This window comes from Littorina saxatilis, linkage group LG2, assembly GCF_037325665.1.
Source record: "Littorina saxatilis isolate snail1 linkage group LG2, US_GU_Lsax_2.0, whole genome shotgun sequence".
Lineage (NCBI taxonomy): Eukaryota > Metazoa > Mollusca > Gastropoda > Littorinimorpha > Littorinidae > Littorina > Littorina saxatilis.
This window is the reverse complement of record NC_090246.1, coordinates 102,069,900-102,092,399: the sequence shown is the minus strand read 5'-3', so window position 1 is coordinate 102,092,399 and position 22,500 is coordinate 102,069,900. Positions and strand designations below refer to the sequence as shown.

The 22,500-nt window shown below is 43.4% G+C and overlaps 1 protein-coding gene across 1 annotated transcript in view; it reads right to left on the bottom strand.

Annotated features, from left to right (window-relative positions):
• LOC138960375 (uncharacterized) overlaps positions 1–22,500 on the bottom strand; it is a gene marked incomplete at its 3' end in the record, with an annotated part of 161,910 nt that overhangs the window by 19,026 nt on the left and 120,384 nt on the right. The window contains 1 exon segment of the mRNA XM_070332272.1: positions 10,384–10,514. Coding sequence (XP_070188373.1) covers positions 10,384–10,514 — 131 coding nt within the window.

The window sequence follows — 22,500 nt, the reverse complement described above, 5'->3', positions numbered from 1 at the left end:
CATAGCTGATGTACAGTTGTCTACGCCTTTGTGTTGGCGTGTTTGCCCTTGGCGTATTGCTTGCCTTTGTGTTGGAGTGTTTGCCCTTGGCGTATTGCATGCCTTTGTGTTGGAGTGTTTGCCCTTGGCGTATTGCATGCCTTTGTGTTGGAGTGTTTGCCCTTGGAGTATTGCATGCGTTTGTGGATGAGTCAAGAATATGCAGCTGACATTTCTTTTGTCACTTGCGATGCTTGAACGATTAGGACCTGTATCATTGCATTTTAGCTGTTTGAACTCCGATATTAATATTAGAGGTCTGGAATTGTAAATAAACTCTCTCTCTCTCTCTCTCTCTCTCTCTCTCTCTCTCTCTCTCTCTCTCTCTCACACACACTCTCTCTCTCTCTCTCTCTCTCTCTCTCTCTCTCTCTTCAATTTTATCATTGTGTGTCTGTGCGTCCCAAGGACAGATTGTAAGAAAAGGCGTAGCCTTAAATCTTAATCCTTGTTAAACAAAGTTCAATTCAATTCTCTCTCTCTCTCTCTCTCTCTCTCTCTCTCTCTCTCTCTCTCTCTCTCTCTCTCTCTCTCTCTCTCTCTCTCTCTCACTCCCAACGTTAACCAACAGCCGTGGAGGAAAACTGCCTTAAACATGCAGCAAGGACGGATTTTTTTTTCAGAACTCTATTAGACTCAGAAAGTATAACCATTATGTAAAAGCTCAACTGCAGTTTGGGTACCTGCGTGCGCTCAAATACGAATGGGGGAAAAACACACACACACACACACACACACACACACACACACACACACACACACACACACACACACACACACACACACACACACACACACACACACACACACACAAAAAAAGCACTAAAAATAAAGTTAATATCATGGATCAGCCACGATTGTTCCAGTTCCTGCTGCAGATTGACGGACGTTTGAAGTCTAGTGCAACTTTTGTTCTATGTTCTATTTCCTTTGTCTCACACAATGACAGTAAAGACACTAGTCTCTTAGTTGTCACCAGCCGCAACAACGTATATCTTCTCCCATCCAATCGAAACTGAAATACCTATCTAGAAGTACACCATACCTCAGAAAGGGATTTTCAAGCAGGGAAAATCATTGGGAAAACAAGGCTATAAAAAGAATGTGCATACACTGCACATAATTCATTTGAGAGAACAAACAGAGATTTCAGTCTTTCATGAAGAACTGTTTGCACACGAAAAAGGGGCTTTTATAAAACCTGATTAAAAAAAACGAAATCAATAACGGGAAAATTAAATATGAGAGACGCACACAGGTAACCCGGGCAAAGTACAAATAAAATAAAATAAATAAATAATAAAAAAAGGACAGAAAAAAGCATCACGCACTAAAATTAATCTTTAATACTTACGGTTTAAGCCAGCCTTGAGAGTGCAATTCCATTTCTCGAACATTTGATTTGTGTAGTCGTGCTAGCGTCTTTATTTTAAACGATGGCATTCGGTAAACGTATGAAAATACGTTTTTGTCACAAAATACTAGTCAATTGTTTTGCTCCAAAATACTGGTCAATCTAGAAACTTATACTCGTCACTCTAAGCATATCTTCCTTACAACTGCCACAAAAACAAATTAACATCCATCCGAGGAAAACTATAAGTACTCAGGAAGCTGAAAGAGTTCCCAGAAAGTTTCGGACCTTTTCAGGTTCGAGTGTGTGTATTGTATATCTGGGAAAGTGTAATTCGTCTACAAGACACACACTTTCGCGGTTGTAAAAACTTCAATTACCAACGATTTGTCGTCTTTCAAGCGGCAGAAAAACACCTCTAAAAACTGACACTTGTATAAGAGGTCTGACTTGGAGATACTAACCAAGTCTGCATACATCAGAAAAGTTCACAGGCTGTTATGAAGCCCACGTAACACGGAATTTTGCAGTTGTGGAAACAATGATTACGATTTTTTCTCTTTCAAAGGGTACAAAACGGTGCTGAAAAATCATCTTTTAAATAATCACACCTGTACTTCAAATATAAATTCAAAGATGTTAACCGTATCTGCACAAATCCAAAAATCTGTATCCTTTGCAAAAAGGGACAACGCTCGTAGCTTTCTTCCAATTGTGTTTTAGTCTAGCTTTTCTGAGGATCAGAAACAAAGTGTGTGCGCTGTCGGTCTCAAAACAGATGTCAAAGGAAAATCACTCTCAGACAAGAGACGATCGTCAACCCAGGCTACTTACATGATGATCGTAGCTCTGGTTCTCCTCTATTTGCAATTCCACATAACTAAGCCTGTTTCAAGATGATCAAGAGAGAGTAAGAGAGAGAGAGAGAGAGAGAGAGAGAGAGAGAGAGAGAGAGAGAGAGAGAGAGAGGGGGGGGGGGCGTGGGGGGCAGACAGACTGACAAACGGAGACATAAAGACGGTGGGTAGAGGAAGGGGGTGGGAGTGTTTGGGTGTTAATGCCAAAAAGGAAAAAGAAGACTTATCCTGGTTTCAAAAAATCAAATTAAACAAACAAACAAACAAACGAAATGCAACTACAAAGTGCACATGCAAAAACCTCACAATCACCAGATGAGATTTTAGAGACATTTTGTCAGGCGAACAAAAAACGTATGACACACACAGAAACACACAAAGAACACTGATCTAAAGTTAAGCCAGCAGCTAGAATCAGTCTAAATATAATTATTATAAAAGCAACTGAAAGCCAGAATTACTGGCACACAAGAGGCTGAGAATATGGAGGATCTGCCGCAATTTGTGGCCTTGTGCGTCTGCTAGGGTTTGACTGGTCGCAAGGCTGGTTGCACCGACCAGTGGAATATCACTCAAAGCACCCAGCGGGTCACTGTCCGAGCTGCGTTCACTACCTAAATAGCAGCTATTCTAGACAGACATCTTTCTTTTTTTGTGTGTTCTTTCTCTCTCTCTCTCTCTCTCTCTCTCTCTCTCTCTCTCTTTCTCTCTCTTTCCCTCACTCGCCCCCCTCTCTCCCTCTCTGTCTTCCTCTCTTTCTCTCTCTCTTTGTCTTTCCCTCTCTCTCTCTCTCTCTCTCTCTCTCTCTCTCTCTCTCTCTCTCTCTCTCTCTCATTTATAAAGTGTTTGTATAAGGAACACGTTGTAAGATTAGGCTTTGCCTAAAACCTCTATCCTTTTGTAATAAAGTTCAGTTTCAGTTTCACTTTACAGTGTATCTCTCTTTCTTTCTGTCTCCTGTCTGTCTGTCTGTCTGTCACCCACTCTCGCTCTCTCAGTCGCTCTCACTCTCCCTCTCCCTCTCCCTCTCTCGTTCTCTCTCTCTCTCTCTCTCTCTCTCTCTCTCTCCCTCTCCCTCTCGCTCTCTCTCTCCCTCTCTCTCTCTCTCTCTCTCTCTCTCTCTCTCGCTCTCTCTCTCTCTCTCTCTCTCTCGCTCTCTCTCTCTTTCTCTCCCTCTCCCTCTCCCTCTCTCGTTCTCTCTCTCTCTCTCTCTCTCTCTCTCTCTCTCTCTCTCTCTCTCTCTCTCTCTCTCTCTCTCTCTCTCTCTCTCTCTCTCTCTCTCTCGTGCATTTCTTTGTTTTCGTGCTTACTGCAATCAAGCTGATCAAACCATCTCTGTTCTTGTCCTTGTTTCGTTATTCTTGTTTCTTTCATCTTGCACTGCACGTCATGTTGCTTGTCTCCCCCTTCTGTTTCCTTTCTTATTTTCTGATCTTTCTTTGTTTTCCTTCTTCCTGTATCGAGACAGCTCTCTCAATCTCCTCTCATTTCGTCACTTTTCGTCTTGTCTTGTTCCAAACACTTTTCGTCTTGTCTTGTTCCAAACACTTTTCGTCTTGTCTTGTTCCAAACACTTTTCGTCTTGTCTTGTTCCAAACACTTTTCGTCTTGTCTTGTTCCAAACACTTTTTGGAGAGCAGTTCCTGTTAGTCATCTCTAGACAATGACGCGTGATATGAAGGAAGAAATCATGGCCGAATAACGATGCACAATGGAGCAGGCATTATGCTAAGCTTGAGGATTTGTTCGCATAGTGCAGGAACGAAAAAAGTATTTTGTACATTATTTTCAGCATCATGCAAATGTTATGAAATATAACGCTTTAATGAACAGTAAATCCAAAAATAAGTTGGTTAAGTTGGCTAAGTTTGTTAGTTTTATTATGAACATTTTTAAGTTCGATGATTTACGTGTTTCGTTGTATTTTGTTGTTGTTCATATGCTTTTTGTTTGTTTGTTTGCTCGTTTGTGTTTTGTCTCAATATTGATAGTTGTAGTTTTTTTCTGTTTTTTTACGTGGCAAAAATGATCATGTAGGAGGCTACTCCTGTTGATAAGTTTTCTAGTTAGTGATGATGTTGTGTTTGCTTATGTGTGTGTTTTGTTTTCTGTTGTTGCTAAGTTAAGATCACTGTTTGCTGTGCCTGCGTGCACTCTCATTGTGCGTGTGTTTGTGTGTGGTATTTAACTGTGTATTTTAACTGTGTATTTTGTTAGCTTAAACAATGCCAACAGCCGAATACAACCTTGACACCTTGAAACTTTGTTTGTGTTGTGAATTGTAAGAACATCAGTCCATGATACGACTGAACATTTGTTTGAGTTATAAGAACATATATGCTAAGGTAGATAATGTGTTTGTGTTGCAAATTAGAATCACATCAATACAGGCAAAGCCTGAGCATTTCTTTGTGTTGTAAGTAAAAGGAATATCAGAACATATACATGCTAAAGGTATACAGTTACGTATGTCTCCAGGTGACGTCACCTGTTCATGTTATTGTATTATATGAGGAGTAAGATTGTCATTTTGATTCAAAGTTTGAAGTTGAATTACTTATATTGACATACATTTTATTTTATCGTATAGTATTTCTTTTTCCTTTTATCAAAAACGCGACGCTAACATCATTATCCGTCTTCCTTGAACGGCCTGACCGCTTCCAGCAAAACATATCAGACATCCCAGTCACTGGCTTACACTTTTTTCGGCGGTAAATGCAACTACTGAAAAGTAGATCCTATTAGGCACATTAAAATGGGGACCGCGGCATGATTGTAAGAATCCGCGAGTACACAAAGTGAATGACAAGCGAATCGATCCGACGTTCAGACCAAGTTGTATGACTGCATACTGGCAACGAAATTGAACATTACAGAGACCATATAGACATAGTCATAGCTAGTGATTTTTGTCATCATCATTGACTTTTGCAGAGCAGTTTGCCGGCGTATGGGTGACTCGCTTCACTGACCACTCAGTCTTCTTCTCCTGCGTTCGTGGGCTGAAACTCCCACGTACACTCGTGTTTTTTGCACGAGTGGAAGTTTACGTGTATGACCGTTTTTTACCCCGCCATTTAGGCAGCCATACGCCGTTTTTGGAGGAAGACCACTCAGTGGTCAGTATCTGCACTTTTTTTTTTTACCATCTTTTTACCGTTAACGACCAAGCAGTCGATACCGGTTTCAGTTTGAGGTCTGCATTTTAAACAGCGCACGGAATTTCTGCCCGAGCGATTTAGCTGCGTTTTTATGACTTTTTCTCCTTTCTCTAAACTGATTACATTTTCCGCTCGGGTGTGAGTAATGGGATTGCGTTCCGTGAGACGCTGTTGTGTTGCATAACTTGCCGCAGTCGCCCGAGACTATCGATGGCTGCAGGATACGATGGGAAAGGAGAGAGGTCTACAGGGAGCATCCGTTATTTAGCTGTGGGTGAGGGAGTAGTTATTGTAGCATACTCTTGGCCACAGGCACATGACGTTGACTTAATGTATATTTCCCTGTGTTAGGTTCGTCTTAAGACTGTATGCATTTCAAACACTTTAACCTTAAAGGTGGGGGTTGCGCCTTTTACAACGAAGCGCCTTATAGTCCCGAAAAATACGGTACTCTTCCTTCAATTACTGACGTTACTTCCAAGAGGTTTATTCGGGAGATAGCCGGCCAAGGAGCTAGATCACATTATCTGCCGGCATACCCCCACACCGTACCAGTTTCATGTGCCTGTGATTTGGTCCTGGGTCCATGGCGGCCCGGAGTTGTAATCGAGATCAATGAAGCATCGGGGGAAAAGCTCCTAACTAGACCTGAGTGTGGAGTGATGGTTATAAAGGACGGACCCCCGAGCAAGGGGTCAAGCGAAAGAAATAAACTGTCTTTAGTAGGCGAGGGTGAAAAACCCTGTCAACTTGGCGGGAGGCTTAGTGTTTACAATCTAATTAGAACATACTTAACAGAGAGTTGTGTACTGACCTTTGTAATGGTGATGAGAATCAGATATGATTTTTGTTCATTGGCATAGAAGCCTGTGTACACTATTGATCATGCAAAAACGTGGTTATATATATTTTTTATATATAAATAAAGACAAGTTTACAAATATACATTGGCACGTATCTATATATACTGTTCAAAAAAAGAAACGCATAGCTTGTAATATTTGGTTAATTTAGTTATATGGCTACAAGGATATCCACCAAACTGCAGAAAATGTTTATCTGGTCGTCGACCTTTCGTCCATTGCCACAAGTGAGCTCTGCACGTGACGCATGCGTTATCAGTGGCTACAATGTCAAAATTGCTCATTTGGCATGACCACTCGTCATGCTTCAGTGTAATCTCGTGAAACTCGGGGAATATTGAGCTCTCACCATGTCTTCCAAAACCCATAAAAGCGGATTGTTCGCCACAAAGAAATCAGACGACAATTCAGCGACGAAAGATGGCCCGATTGAGCAGAGAAGACCGCCAAATTGCATTGGGTCGTTTACAAGCAGGCCAAAGTCAAAGTGCAATCGCCAGGCACTTCCACGTGTCCCAGAGCACCATCAGTAGACTGTGGGTCAGGTTTCAAGCCACTGGCTCCGTTGCTGACTTGCCACGAGCGGGAAGACCAAGGGCGACAACTGCTGCTCACGACCGCTTCATACGGCTCCGCCACCTCCGGAATCGTTTCCTGTCGGCCTCATCGTCTGTCCAGGCTCTCCCCGGGCCACACCGATTATCGGACCAGACCGTGCGGAACCGCCTGCATGAAGCTGGTTTGAGAGCTCGCAGACCTCACAGAGGAGCTGTCCTCACCCGCCGCCATCGCCAGAACCGAGTGCAGTGGGGCAACCAGCACCTTCGCTGGACCGTCCGGAACCACACGTGTGGTTCAGCGACGAGTCCTACTTCCTGCTCCAGCGACATGATGGTCGGAGGAGGGTCTACCGGAGAGTAAACGAACGTTACGCGCCCAACTGTGTGGATGAGGCACCCGTTCATGGTGGTGGAGGCGTCATGGTGTGGGGGGCGATCAATACCGCTGGAAGGAGCACCCTGGTGCACGTCCAAGGGCGCTTAACTGCCCAGCGATACGTGGAGGAAATTCTGCGCCCACACGCCCTTCCTCTTCTGGCTGACCAGGATGCCATATTCCAGCAGGACAACGCTCGCCCGCACACAGCACGACTCACCACCCAGTTCCTCACCGACCACCATGTCCAGGTGCTTCCCTGGCCATCCATGTCGCCAGACATGAACCCGATAGAACACCTCTGGGATGAATTGGACAGACGTGTGCGCAGGCGAGAAGAAGCGCCGGCAAATCACCGCGATCTATTGCAGGCACTTCATGAGGAGTGGGACACCATCCCACAGCAAGATATCCGGCATCTGATCCAGTCCATGCCCAGAAGGTGCCGGGCAGTTGTTGCTGCTCAAGGCAGTCACACCCTCTACTGACTTGACAGCCTCGGCACCCAATCGTATTGATTGACTGATTGATTTGAAGATGCAAATGAACTGTGTGTGCATTCAACTGTGTCCATACCAAATTTCAAACAAATAATCTAAATATTGGATTTTCTGTTAATTTTTTCGAAAAATAAAACAAATTTGGCAAGTAGCAACTATGCGTTTCTTTTTTTGAACAGTATATATATATATGCGACTTGTGTCTGTGTGTGTGTGTCTGTGTGTTCGCGATGCACGGCCAAGGTTCTCAACGGATCTATTTCAAATTTGGTGGACATATTCAGATACACCCGGGACACAACCTGGTCGATGAGATATTTCAACACGTGCTCTCAGCGCGCAGCGCTGAACCGATTTGGGTTTTTCTCTGGATCCATTCCCAGTAACTCTTCCTTATCTTCTCCAGTGTTTTCAGCGTTTATCTCCCTTCCTTCGTGTGGCGTCAATCCATATTCCCGTTTCTATTTTTAGAAGGTCACTGTCGACAACGCTCAATCCATATTACTGTTATACTATTTTTTGAAGATCACTGTCCCGGCGAAGCCGGGTATTACTCTTCTCCAGTGTTTTGCGCGTTTATCTCCCTTCCTTCGTGCGGTGCGCCGGCAAAGCCGGCGTACACCCGGCAATGCCGGGTCCCCGGCACAGCCGGGTATTCGGCTCAACTTCTTCCCGGCGAAGCCGTACCCGGCGAAGCGGGTATTCATCTAGTATACAATAAACATACATTTACCATACATTTAACATACATTTAACATACAATTAACATACATTTAACATACATTTATATGGGTGAAGGTCTGCGAACAGGTAAGGGGTGGAAGAGACCCATTGACATTGGACGAGCTCTCGTGTATTGTATTGCGGACACAAGGGCCTTCTCTATGATGTGTTGGAACACCTGCTTAAAAGCGTTCAGTGGAACCCTCTTTAGAGACCTCGACACATGTGAGAGTCGTATTATCCGTGTAATATAAGATGTTCGGCCTTGGTCGATAAAGATGAAACAAAAGACGATATGGTCCCCTTGGACCAACAAAAAAGCTGGTCTGTCAACAAGCCACCAAACATTTTTTTTTATTTTATTTTTTTTTTTGAGGGGGGGGGGGGGGTTAGGTCTTAACAAGAAGGGACTTCCTTTGTACTGGGACAACTCTGAACCCTGCCCCGAATAGACAACGTTAAAAGAACTAAGCATTTTCACTTGCTCGCTGACTAGGTCACTGGGTCTCTGGCTGACAAATTGACTGGCCGAGCGATTCAGTATAATTGATCGAATGACTGACCGACTTGCTGAATTTCTCCTTGATTCATAAACAATGCATCACCGAATTAAGTCAGAACAAGTTATTCTTTGCAAGTGTCTACTATATTTAGCGTGCTGATTCAGTTCAAATCGAGATCAGTGTCAGCTGCGAATTTCATGCTGCTTGTTAAAACTAAAAAGAACAACTTCTTGTGACTCTGAGGGAAAAAAACCTACATCAACACAACAACAAAAACAACAACAACACACACACACACACACATACACACACACACACACACACACACACACACACACACACACACACACACACACACACACACACACACACACATATATATCTGGGGATATCATACCCAGGAACTCTCATGTAAAATTTCATAAAGATCGGTCCAGTAGTTTACTCTGAATCGCTCTACACACACACACACGCAGAGACACACACACACACACACACACACACACACACATACACACACACACACACACACACACACACGCACGCACGCACACACACACACACACACACACACACACACACACACACACACACACACACACATACACCACGACCCTCGTCTCGATTCCCCCCTCTATGTCAAAACTTGACTAAATGTTTTAAGGAACCAACAAACTACGCGTGTCATTCTCCACCGGCAAACTGCCAGACGAAACTGAGTGCGAATCTTCAGGGAAAACGAAATCAACTTTGCACGGTGGAGAGGGAGATACTTACGGATTCTGAGTGTACCATTGCTTTCTGTCTACGATCCATAACACAATTACATCTGCGGCTGTTTTCATAATTATGTTGGCATGGATTATGGCTTGGCGAAAAAAAGAAGTTTTTTGGTTCAAGTCACAGACTTTTAAGGATTTGTCTGGCAATACGGAGATATGTTTTTCTTTTCGTTGTCGTTGGATGTCTTTGGTTGTTTGTGTTTTTTTGCTTTGTTTTGTTTTGTTTTGTTTTGTTTTGTTTTGGTGTTAAAGGCAAGAGCCATTTTTGACGTCTCAAAAAAAAAACCCACCCAGTTTAGGATCAGCAGTTTAAAAGAATCAATAGTGTATCTATTTTCAGTCGAAAAGCAGAAACTAAGAGGGCGGAGTTTGTAATCAACTTTTGTTTTAAGACTTGTCTGGCTGCGGAAGAGTATCCCGTTGCTAACATCCCTTGGCAATACCATTAGTTTTAATGGTTTAAAAGCACATTATAGTAAAATAAGGCTGTGGTAACGAAGCAGGTGGGTTGTAACGTGCATGTTCCCATCAAAAGCGGCGCGGCGGGCACATCTGGTAACATGGTTCCTCTTTTTAAATACCCTTTTTTCCCTCAAACTTCCATACATTTGTGGCGGTCTGAAAGCTAACGAACCGCTGCACTGTGTAATATGTCAACCTACCTGTCGATGATCTCTGTCGGGGGTCGTCTGCTTTCCTCCCAACGGATCTCATTCTCCAGCTCCGTCTCCAACTTGTCGGCGTCCCCCAGGCCATTGATGCTGGCGATCTTCAACGTCTGGGCTGCAAGGACCTGCACAACGAGAGGTCATTGGCACCGTTAATTAATGTATAGAACTGGTTTAGGTTTATCTGCACAGCATCACTAAAACACAACGAATTTTGTGTGTATCAAGGGCTGTCAGAATCTGCACAACGAGAAAGTTATTACCAACGTTAATTAATGTTAAGAAATTGTTTAGGTTTATCTGTACAACATCACTAAAACACAACGATTTGTGTGTATATCAATGTGGTCTGTTGATGCTGGCGATCGTCAAGACCTGGACTGCAAGAACCCGCACAACGATAAGTAATTTGCAACGTTAATTGATGTTCACAAAATGATTTAAGTTTATCTGTACAGCACCACTAAAACACAACGAGATTTGTGTGTATCAATGTGCATTTAGTCTGTTGCTGCTGGCGATATTCATCATCTGGGCTGCAAAAAGTCAGTTGCACAACGACAAGAAATCACAATTTAGTTTACTTGAATGATGACGTTTACCTGCAACACGTCACTCAACACTTAGGGTTTATGTGAGCCCAGTGGTAAATTGAAGTGATCTTCAGTATCTGGGCGGCCAGAACCGTCAACAACAATTGATTATTACACGAATCGACACAAATATGTCCCCCGCTCCCCCCCCCCCCCCCCCCTTGCATACCCCCCTTCTCTTCTCTCCCATACCTAATTCATGTTGGCGGGCTTTGGGATAATACAACTTTCGTCCATTTCTGAAGGAGCGATCACCACCATCTTCTAAACGGAACTTCCATGTTTTTTTCCCCGAGAGCTTTTTTACGGAATGAAATCACAATTGCTTTTCACACTTGCCGTACGAGACTGCTTGCCATGCAAACCCTGCCCCAGTTCCTCAACCCGGCAGATCTACAACGTCTGGGTTATCAAGTCTTGCAGAAAAAAGCGTCGGTATTACGGTGCAAGTACATTTTATTGGGGGGGGGGGGGGGGGGATAATCGGGTTTCTCAGACAGGAGTACGGGACTGACCAGACCTTTTGTGGGAATCTTCCACGATTGGGCTGCCTCTTCTTGTGGAATTGGACATTGTTTTTTATGTGCCAGGAAAAACAATTGTTGGGCAGAAGTTCTGCGTCTTCAAAGAGAAAAACTTAACTAACTAGACCCGTGCGGGGGATCTTCTTGGTTATGCTTCCAATTATTGTAGTATTGGAAATCGTTATTAATGTGCAAGGATATTTGACCGGGAAAATATATCCAAAAAGATGACTTGACATGCAGAACCAGACCCGTGCCGACAATCTTTAACGTCTTGCGAGGTAACAGTCGGTGGAGTACCAGCCATCAACATCACCGTTCAGGTCCATTCTGTCACTAATGTATCACTGTCGTTGAGCATATTTCACATCTAAGCCGCACGTGCATGAACGGGTCAGACAGCTGTCACTGATACGGCGGCCTATACCTGTTTAGCTGGTGATGGTAATCTTGTACACGGATGTAATTTCTCTAGCACCTACATTTAGATGTGAGAACTGCTCTGGGGGTCTTCAACCTTTGCACTGATATAGTATCTACTGTGAGAGCCAGCGTATATTAGGCGTGAGAAATAATGTTGTGGTCGTCCTTTTCAGGATTGTGAGTATATTAGCTGCCAAATTGCAGTCAATTACTTGCACAATGGGCATTCGCAGCCTATTGTCACACCTTCATAAATACAGCAGGCACAGGTAGTGTATTGGACGTGAGAACTTATCTTCTGGTCATCCTCTTCGGGGTTGCTAGTCTACTTGCTGACAAAATCGCAGACAATTACATACATAATGGGCATTTGCAACCTATTGCCAGAATTGCATAAAGTAAAGCCGGCAAATCGCTATCTTGCACCAAGTCACTTTCAAGCGCATTAGCCAGCAGTTGCATACGGTACCGTAGACCAATTACTGTCTTCCAACAGTTCACCTTCCAGAGCAGCGACCATGGATGTCTGGAGTGCCAGTACCGTGCTAAAGTCACAGTCAAGATCACTGGCAAGCCAGTCAAGACTGATCAGTATCGGTGGACCCTTGTTATTGTCTCCTAGATATGCCAATCACGGTCATTTTCAGAGGGTTGCTTTCCCAAGAAAGATCTGCATAGTTTATGCAAAAGACAACCAGCGTCATAGAAATGTACTGCTGTCATACAGAAGTCATAGTCAAAGTCACTAATAAACAATAAGAGCTAATTAGTGTTGATCATTAGTATCTGCACCATTATCATCTGTAGTCTTTTCCTCCTTTCTCTTCGTCTCTTGCGGTAATATGCAGTGTTTTTTTCTGAAGGTTTCTCGTTATGGATGCATACACGACTGACCTATATATGTTATTATGGTTCCTATTTATCTTGGACATTTGCGATGGCAAAAAGCAATCGTACGTCACTAGCGAATACCCCCATTCCACACATCCGTTCTTGGTCCCGTTCCCGTAGCGACCAAGGAACGGCACGGGAATGTGAGGGATCGGGAGGGGACCTTCATGGAACGCCAATGGACGTTAACGGAACTCCTTTGAACGGTAGGAACGGTTGGGACGGGTGAGTTCGGACTGCATGTTCAAAATTGTAGCCATTCCCCGCCCGTTCCAAATGAACGGTAATGGAACCTTAACACGTCGGCAACGGAACTCATGGATCGTGAATGGAACTTATTAACGCAATGGTAACGCAACGCTAGCGCTCTCACACACTGAGTTGTCATACCCGCATTCCACACATCCGTTCTAGCTTCCGTTCCCAGCCGTCCTGAAGACGGCTGCCACTATGGTCAGACGATGCTCAAAGATGCCAAAAACGGCCGTTTGCGCAGCGTCTCATTGTTGTGAGCTGGGAACGGAAGCTAGAACGGATGTGTGGAATGGGGGTATCAATGGAAGGAGTCCCAAACTCGAAATAAACATTGAAAAAGCTGTTATGCTAATGACTGTTCTTTCCTTCCTGCATTAACTTTGTATGTGCATTGAGGGAATTTCTTGTGTTGTTATTGTTGTAAGGTTGTTGTGTCTAAAGAGTTGACGTTGCTGGCAATAAACAGTAAAACGTTCGGCGTTCTATGCTTACAGTAACTGTCTTGGTTGTACACATACAGACTTAAGGCAGAGTTATAGCATTGACAGGTTCTGCACAAAACGACTAGGATATGCAAAGACAGGAATTTCTGACTAGCCTCAGGATTTGGTTAGTGTACGTTCGTTTTTGAAGCAGTCAGCATCTCTTGATAGCCCGCACTTTGAAATGTCTCGATTGATTTTTTTCTGGCAAAAACCAGCGCAGAACGCCATAATTGTTAACCTTTTATTGCTAGCAACGTAAAGTCTTTAGACATAACAACCTAACAACAATAACAACCCGAGAAATTCATTCCATGCGTATGAAAAGTTAATGTAGGCTAGGTCATCTCCATGAGTTGTAATGTGGAAGTTCTAGCTCAGTGATATTAACACTCGATTGACTGTAAACTCAGATTTTTGTCTTCAGTGATACAACTCTGTTTACGTTAGTCCTTGGTGTTTTTTTTTGTTTTTTTTTTTGTTTTTGTTTTTTTTGCATCAGGGATACAACAGTTCGAGTTATTGTCGAAACGTGTATTGTTTTGGTGGGCCTTAGTTAGTTTGGCCTTGAATCATACATGTTCATCTGTCTGTCCACTCAAAAGACCAGTGGGTCGACGCACTACAAATGTAACGTTTTGTTTTGTCAATAATTACACGTTCCAATAACCTACCTCTCTAATAGTTAGTTTCATTCTGAATGTTGGAACGTTAGCAGTCTATCTGATTTCTTGGTTATAATACAACAACCGTTCGCCGTACTGCTGTGGAGACAACAACCGTTCGCCGTACTGCTGTGGAGACAACAACCGTTCGCCGTACTGCTGTGGAGACAACGTTTGGCCTGGAGAGAAAGATGCGTAGGAACTCAGGAAAACAAATAGCCTATCACCACACCTTTCTCCGTCTCTGTTTGCTGATGCTGGTTTTGAACAGGTTCCAAAGCATGCTTGATAACAGCTCCTATCACTCCCGTGCTTTATATTTTTAGCCGCATAATGCAGACATGTTGACACACGACGGCTGCCTCCTTTGTTTGGCACGTTTTACAGATACCGATAAAAAGGGCTGTGAAAGATGAGAACGTGTGTGTGTGTGCGTGTGTGTGTGTGTGTGTTTGTGTGTGTGTGTGTGTGTGTGTGTGCGTGTGTGTGTGTGTGGGTGTACATGAGAGACAGCTATTTGGCTTAGAGTGTGTGCCGTTATCTACTTGCGAAACCCATCGAACAGCCATTAGGCTAAGCGAGCGAGTTCTCGTGATTGTTTTAATTAAAAAACTCATTTATAAAAACTAGAGACTATGTTTCTGATCAAAACGAATGATTAATCTGCTGCATCATTTGCTTGTCGGAAAGCTCCGCCTACGCGCATCTCTCAAATATGACCTTCTCTTGTCTACTGGCTCGGAAGATTTATTCTACTCCCAAATAGCACTTCTTTGCCCCTCTTATGACTCCTTAGTCCTCTAGAATCCCGTACCCATACCAAATACGATCTGATTTGGTGAAATAAAGCACATTTCTACTTACAAAACCCATCGAACAGCCATTTCCGGTGCTCGATCGCCGACATTTGTAGCTTTGAAGGCTATTTACGGGAAAATATCAATCGCTCCCTAACTTTTTATGCATCGAGAAACAAATTTAGTCATCGCTGAATCAGTAGCTTACCTTGAATCCCGACATAAATCAAACAATACCTAGAAAACAGACACAACTTGCCTTCACACGTGTCAGGCGCCGCCTTGGGCTTCCGCTCGGCCTTTGACCGGTTATCCCCCGTGTCATTACTCAAACACTTTCTGAGCATGGAACCGAATAATTACTTGGGAAAAAAGTGTACGCACTGGCTGACTGATGCTAAAGTGACATTCAAACAGCCGAAAAGGAAACCGCAAAGCGACGAACATTAAGATGTTTTCCATGTTCAAAGCACAGTGTCAGTGTCGAACACTGCGCTGTTACGTCCTCATATAGAGTATCTATCTCAGAGGATTGTTGTTCAAGGATCAAACGTGGTCTTTGTGTTGGTCGGAGGAGTGGTGACGATGAAAGCTTGTGTTAAAACATCTTCCGGAGCCAATCCCGGGATGATAGCTAATGCAAAATCGAACCGTCCAATCTCCTTGCTGTTATGTCCCCTTTTGATGGCACGCAATAAAACCCCTCACAATAAAACCAGTTTCGGTTTCTTATGGAAACAGTGGTTGGACATTCCTACCACAAAAATGCCAGCCAGTGTGGGCAGAAAAATGCGAAATAAGCAAGGAATTGTTTTCTTTCTTTTTCTTTAAAATTCACTTCTCGGAAGTTACCCTTCTGTATCTTTCCAACTCATCACATAATGATGCGGCCTTTCCTAAATGATTGTGATGAATGTAGATAATCAGCTTTGTTCCTGTAGTTCCTGCCGGAATAGAAATTCTCTTTATTAACGATTCATGCCAAATTCATCACAATCATGTTGGTTTCATAGTCAGCTGCGTTATACTGTTATTGGTTTTTATGTGTTTGGTTGGTCTCTTCCTTGGTAGTGCAATAGCGTTAATTATGGATTGTTGTTATCATCATTTACATAAAAACTTATCTGTTAATCCAAACAATGATATAATTACTGTGATGTTCTTAACTACACTTTAACATGGAATGTATGTATGTATGTATGTATGTATGTATGTATGTAGGTATGTATGTAGGTATGTATGTAGGCATGTATGCATGTGTATTGGTGTGTCGGTGTGTCAGGTGTGCAAGAAAAAAGGGTATTTTTATATCATGGGTTTTATGAATTTTCTTCTTTTATTCTTTTATAGTTATTAATTAATGACCTATATGTGCTGATGACTAATTTAATTTCCTTTGTTGGATCAATAAAATGTTATGAGTTATGAGTTATGAGTTATAAGTCCTACCAGAACAGAAATGAGCTATACACAGTAAACGACTTCTGATTGCGATTCGGGTTGGCTCCAAAAAGTAGGATAATAATTTTATTTAGACCATTTTGTCCAAAAATGACTATTTGGTCCGGAAGGATGGGGATTTTTGTGTGTATTATTTTGCAATCGATGATTTTAAGTGTGATTTAAACGGCGGTGGTGATCAGTCCATTTGCTGGCGCTTTGTGCGTGGGCGAACAATGTGTAGTTCCCAAAATGAGAGGTTGCGCCTTCTCGTCCAACAATTACACTACAGCGGACCCCCCTTTTAAGACCCTCAAAAATCTGAGAAACTCTGGTCTGAAAAAGGATGGAGTATTAAAATGGAGATACATTGACACAGCTTATCAACAGAGAATCTGAAAAAGCAAGGTCTGAAAATGGAGGAAGTTTTAAATTGGGGGGGGGGGGGAGGGGGAGGGGGAGGGGGGGGGGGGGGGGGGGGGTCCTTAGGTGACCCTTACTGCTACTTACGTGAGGCAGAGATTGTGCGAAGTCGGAAAGGAATACAAGTGTGGAAGTGTGGTACATACAAGTCGGGCCAGTGACCATCGGACACGCCAGTTTGCATGCATGCACTATTTGCTTGAGTTACAGGCGACGCGAAGGCGGATTGGCATGCAAGTCTGGTAATGTGTACGCCCCCCCCCCCCCCCCCCCCCCCCCCATCCTTTTAAGACTACCTCCCTTTTAAAACTACCTCCCTTTTAAGACTACATCCCTTTTAAGACTACCTCCCTTTTAAGACTACCCCCCTTTTAAGACCCCCCTTTTAAGACTACCTCCCTTTTAAGATCCTGTTTTTTCAGATTTTTTGTGTAATAACCTGTGTAAATGTAGCCCCATTTCAAGACTCCCTCCTTGTTAAGACCTGGTTTTCTCATACATGTGTGTGTATGAACGCATATATGTGTGTGTGTGTGTATGTATGTATGTGTGTATGTGTGTGTGTGTGAAATACCACAAGTCTCTATCATTATCCGACCATAATACATATACTATGTCAGTTAAGTTCATATATTATATCAACTTAACTGACTTGCCTGATAAACGCTTATTGTTCGAAGTCGAATGGGAGTAGAAGTTTGGAAGAGTGAATTTCAAGTCCTGGTCGGTATATCAATGGGGACGATCATGCATTTGGACAGTATAGTACTCAGTCACAGATAATGCGAAGACGGGGATGGGAATAAAACTTTGGTAGTGTAAAATACTGCAAGTCGGTATAGTCAGCATCGTACATGCACTCCTTGCCTAAGATACACTACGATGGTGCGAATTTATGTTTTGGTGACGATAGAGTTCAACATAATACGATTTCATGTGTGATTTTACTTTTCAAGCCACAAAGGATATTGTTATGTATGTGCGATCCATGATGGTTTGTCACGTTCTGTTTTTGTTTGGTGTCTTGTTTGTACTTGTCAGGTAGGTCACCGTCTAAACGCATACAATTCCCGCCTTTCAGTTTAAGAGATAACCAAACGTTTGTTCGGCGTTCTTTGAAGAGAAGCCTTGATGTGTGAAATTCAAGTCGGCATAATGACGATGGGACGTGTAAAGAGTGTACGCGGCATTGATATACGTGTGTGTGTGTGTGTGTGTGTGTGTGTGTGTGTGTGTGTGTGTGTGTGTGTGTGTGTGTGTGTGTGTGTGTGTGTATGTATGTGTGTGTGTGTGTGTATGTGTGTATATGTGTGAGTGTATGTATGTGTGTGTGTATGAATGCATATATATGTGTGTGTGTGTGTATGTATGTATGTGTGTATGTGTGTGTGTGTGTGAGTATGTGTGTGTGTGTGTGTGAGTGTGTGTGTGTGTATGTGTGTGTATGTGTGTGTGTGTGTGTGTGTGTGTGTGTGTATGAATTCATGTGTGTGTGTATGAATGTATGTGTGTGTGTGTGTGTGTGTGTGTGTGTATGTGTGTGTGTGTGTGTGCCGTGTGCGTGTGTGTGTGTGCAATTTGCTATTATTATTATGATTATGATTATTATCACTTGCCTGTGTGACAGATGGCGTGGAGCGGGCGGAGGAGGGCCGAGGAATACAAGAGGTGCATGAAACACAGGGCCGCTCAAGATGCTCACACATGCTGACAATGCCTAGAACCCTTTGTTTCATGTTGACCGCAACTCGCAGCGCCCACCCTAGCATTTGCCACTTTCCAAGTTCTCAAACAGGGAGATGGGCGACAAAGTTTAACTGTCTGATGGAGCCGGAGTCCGTGTAACGCCTGGTCTGTATACTATTTGCCAACTGCAGCCTGGACCGACTCTCCAAGTTGACAAACAGGGAGATGGGCGAAACAGTGTAACTGTCTGATGGAACGTCCGGGTAACGCCTGGTCTGTACTATTGCCCACTGTTAGACCAGACCAGACTGTCTTGCTGTTTGAGGTTTACCCAAGTTCCGTTTAGCGTTTCGTTATCTCAACTTTGGTTGAAATGGCCAGGTATACACACAGAAAAATTCCAATTCTTCTCGAAGAAGAACTAAGCTTAGATATTAAGAGAGCAACAAACTCACACACAACAATGTAAGAACACCTGGCCGGCACAAACACGTCAGTTATCGTGTTGTTTCTTGACGTCTACCGGAAGGTAACACTCCATCCTTGAAACAAACTGAGTTTCCATCTTTTCCGTAGCTAAATGGGTTTTTTTCCATATGTATTATTTTGACAAACTACGCTCAAGGAATCTACGGGAAAGACCAAGCGAACAGTTTAACTCAGCCGACGATTCTCTACTGACGAGCGGTCTGCTGCCCGAGCCGACGATTCTCTACTGACGAGCGGTCTGCTGCCCGAGCCGACGATTCTCTACTGACGAGCGGTCTGCTGCCCGAGCCGACTCAACATCAGGTTGGTGGTTCCTTTGTACAGGCGAATCTATTTTATAGTTTCTTTTATAGGAATCCGGGTAGGCTGATTGAAATTTATGTAATTTATAATCCATTCGTGATGAGCCTCTTCGCTAGACAATACTTCTCACATGGTGACACGCCCGTTACCGACAGTTTTACAACTGAAGTAATGTCCCCGATTCTATTGTGACAAGTGCACGCCGCAGAACTTTTGGGAGCCGGGGTAAGTTTCACACTTGGCAAAAATATCAATCAACGAAAAAGAAAACAGTACACGAGTTGTCGTTCCTTTTGGATTCAGCTTGTTTGAGACTCCGTAACACACACCACCTCAGCGTAACACGCAAACACAGCCACGGCGTGGATCGTAATGCGACTGTTTTCCCGACGAAGAAAAGTCCCGTCACTGAGAATGGAACCGAATTGCCCCCAAGAATGTACTCCTCCGCCGCCCCGCCAACGCAGCAATTTGAGTCGTTCGACTCCTCTCTGCTTCCTAAGGCAAGTTGCAATGTGTTGTGAAACTCTTTTTCACAGCCAACAAGTCTTGTAGCCTTTCAACTCTTTTTCACAGCCAACAAGTGCCCTATGTCTTGTAGCCTTTTAACTCTTTTTCACAGCCAACAAGTGCCCTATGTCTTGTAGCCTTTTAACTCTTTTTCACAGCCAACAATGCCCTATGTCTTGTAGCCGTTTAACTCTTTTTCACAGCCAACATGTCTTGTAGCCGTTTAACTCTTTTTCACAGCCAACAATGCCCTATGTCTTGTAGCCGTTTAACTCTTTTTTTCTTCCGAGTCAGGCATGACAGACAGCATAATCAAGTTATTATTAAATTGCGCAGGCGGCAACTGACCCTGAGAAAGTCTGATACACAAATAATTAACCATGAAAAGTTATTCGGCTTCCGTTTTCACTCTATGCATCATTTAAATGAAGGAATGTTTAGTCTAAAGTCACTGTTTGAAAAAACAAAAAAAACAAAAAAAAAACAACAACATTGAAGCCATCCCATTCAGTACAAAAATCCGTCCGTTTCAAACTGACACTGATCGTCATGGAAAAACAGCTTTCTCTCCGTACTTTCCGGCCGCCGCAATGCGACCAACACAACGTTTAGGACCAATATCGTTCGGCAATCAATTACACACAAGCGGCGTGCCGACACCACCGACTTTCTCCTCCGGAATGAATTCCTGTAAATGAAACCCAGGGAAGGGGAAATCCAGGAGTGGGTGTCCTGGGCCGCATCAGAGTGAAAGTCAAAACAACTTCACGCTGCGTGTTGCTTGCTATCGGTTGCCGCGGTGGTTGATCAGTGAGGCTGAAAAACAATTGTCAGAACGTGCTTATATACGAGCAAATAAAACAAAAGCCCTTCCTCAAAGACTGTAGTGTATCAGTAGACTATCTTTTCCCTCCGACCTTGCCGTCAGCGCCGGAGCATCCCACAGGCTCGACTCGCAGACTCACAAAATATCAGATGAGATCTTCTATTTCCTCTGTCTATAAACCGTGGGTGCAGCGCACCGGTAAACAGGTTTCTTTAGAGTCAGTCAGTGTAGGCCGCGTCTGATTGGTAGAAGAATCCTCCCCGGCACGCGGAGAATGTGCTGTTAATGTTGTTATTACACAGCCTGGGAATCATTCTGGAATCACTGACACATCCTGGTGTCGTTTAATCTCGTCACTTTTGCCCCCAACTAACAACTGCACCTTCACGATGAGGATGATGATGACGTCAGGATGATATGTTTTGGAAGGTGAGCCAACAGGTGAAACGCACTTTAAGTTGCTGTCTCCTCAAAAATCCTTGATAATCTACACTTCTTCTTCTTCTCCTTCTTCTTCTTCTTCTTCTTCGTTCATGGGCTGAAACTCTTACGTTCACTCATGATTTTGCACGAGTGGGTTTTTCAGCAGCCGGTATGACCATATTTACCCCGACATTCAGGCAGCCATACGCCGCTTTCGGCTGAGATAATCTACACTTAAAGGCGCGGTCTCGGGAATATTTAGCTATGACACCTTTACCAGATCAAATAAACTTTAGCAAGGCCCGTTCGCTATATACAGTAGACGCACAGTCAAAAGTTGTATCGATACGTTTTCGAGTCCTCACTCAGTCCAGCCGTGAGGATCAATATTCTAGAAGTCGATACAGCAAATGAAACGTACTGAAATAATGTTTCAACAATCAATCACGTGATTACGAGATAAACTAATCTGACATACACACTGTCTATTCGCTGTAGGTCTGTAGGCGTTCTGTCTAAGGCGACATCGTCTTTTCTTTTGTCAACAGGTCACAACAAATCATTCCTTAAAAGTCGGAAGTAAACGTATGGCATCAAAACGTGCCAAAAGTCACATTATCATAATTCCCTCAACACTCAATTGCGCCATGGAGCCATGAAGCAAACGCCAGAATGTTACTTCATTGCACGATTAAGAGCGACGTCAAACGTCTTTTTAGTTACTGACGTATTAGTCGCCAGGTGAAAGCAAAGGAAAGTATCCATCTTAAAAGTCTGAACTAAAAGTATCTCTTCGTGAAAAGAAAATAACAAGTTTGCCTCAAGCTCAAATTGAAATCTTCGCCACATCAGTGGCTAAAAAGAAGAAAAGAAGAAGAACAACAACAAAATAATTTCACGTGAAACCGAGACAGCACCGCGCGTTCAAGGCCTATAACTCCGCCGCTGTGCGCTTTTGTGTCTCAGGCAGCAGACTCGGCTGACAAACATTTGTCCCGCTATCAGTTTTGCGTGCGATAAAAGCTTTAAAAATCGGCGTGTAAATCTCTCCCCTCTCTATCACTTTCATCCGATTATTGATCGGAGCTGTTAGTGTTACATCACGACACGACGAGTGGCGGGGAAGTGACAGGGAAAACGGGGTCACCAGCACAACACTGAAGAGAACGCGTTTAGTCTCACGAACATCTGATGTATTTTAAGCTGGATAATTATAAACAAGCTTTCAAGATTTTTTTTTCCTCAAGAAGGAGTTACTCAAATAATGTATACTTTCTTAGTCAACGTATAACAATAAATAATTAAGTAGATGTGCAACGCCAAGGCACTGCATACCCCAGCGAAAGACACCTCTCTCTCTCTCTCTCTCTCTCTCTCTCTC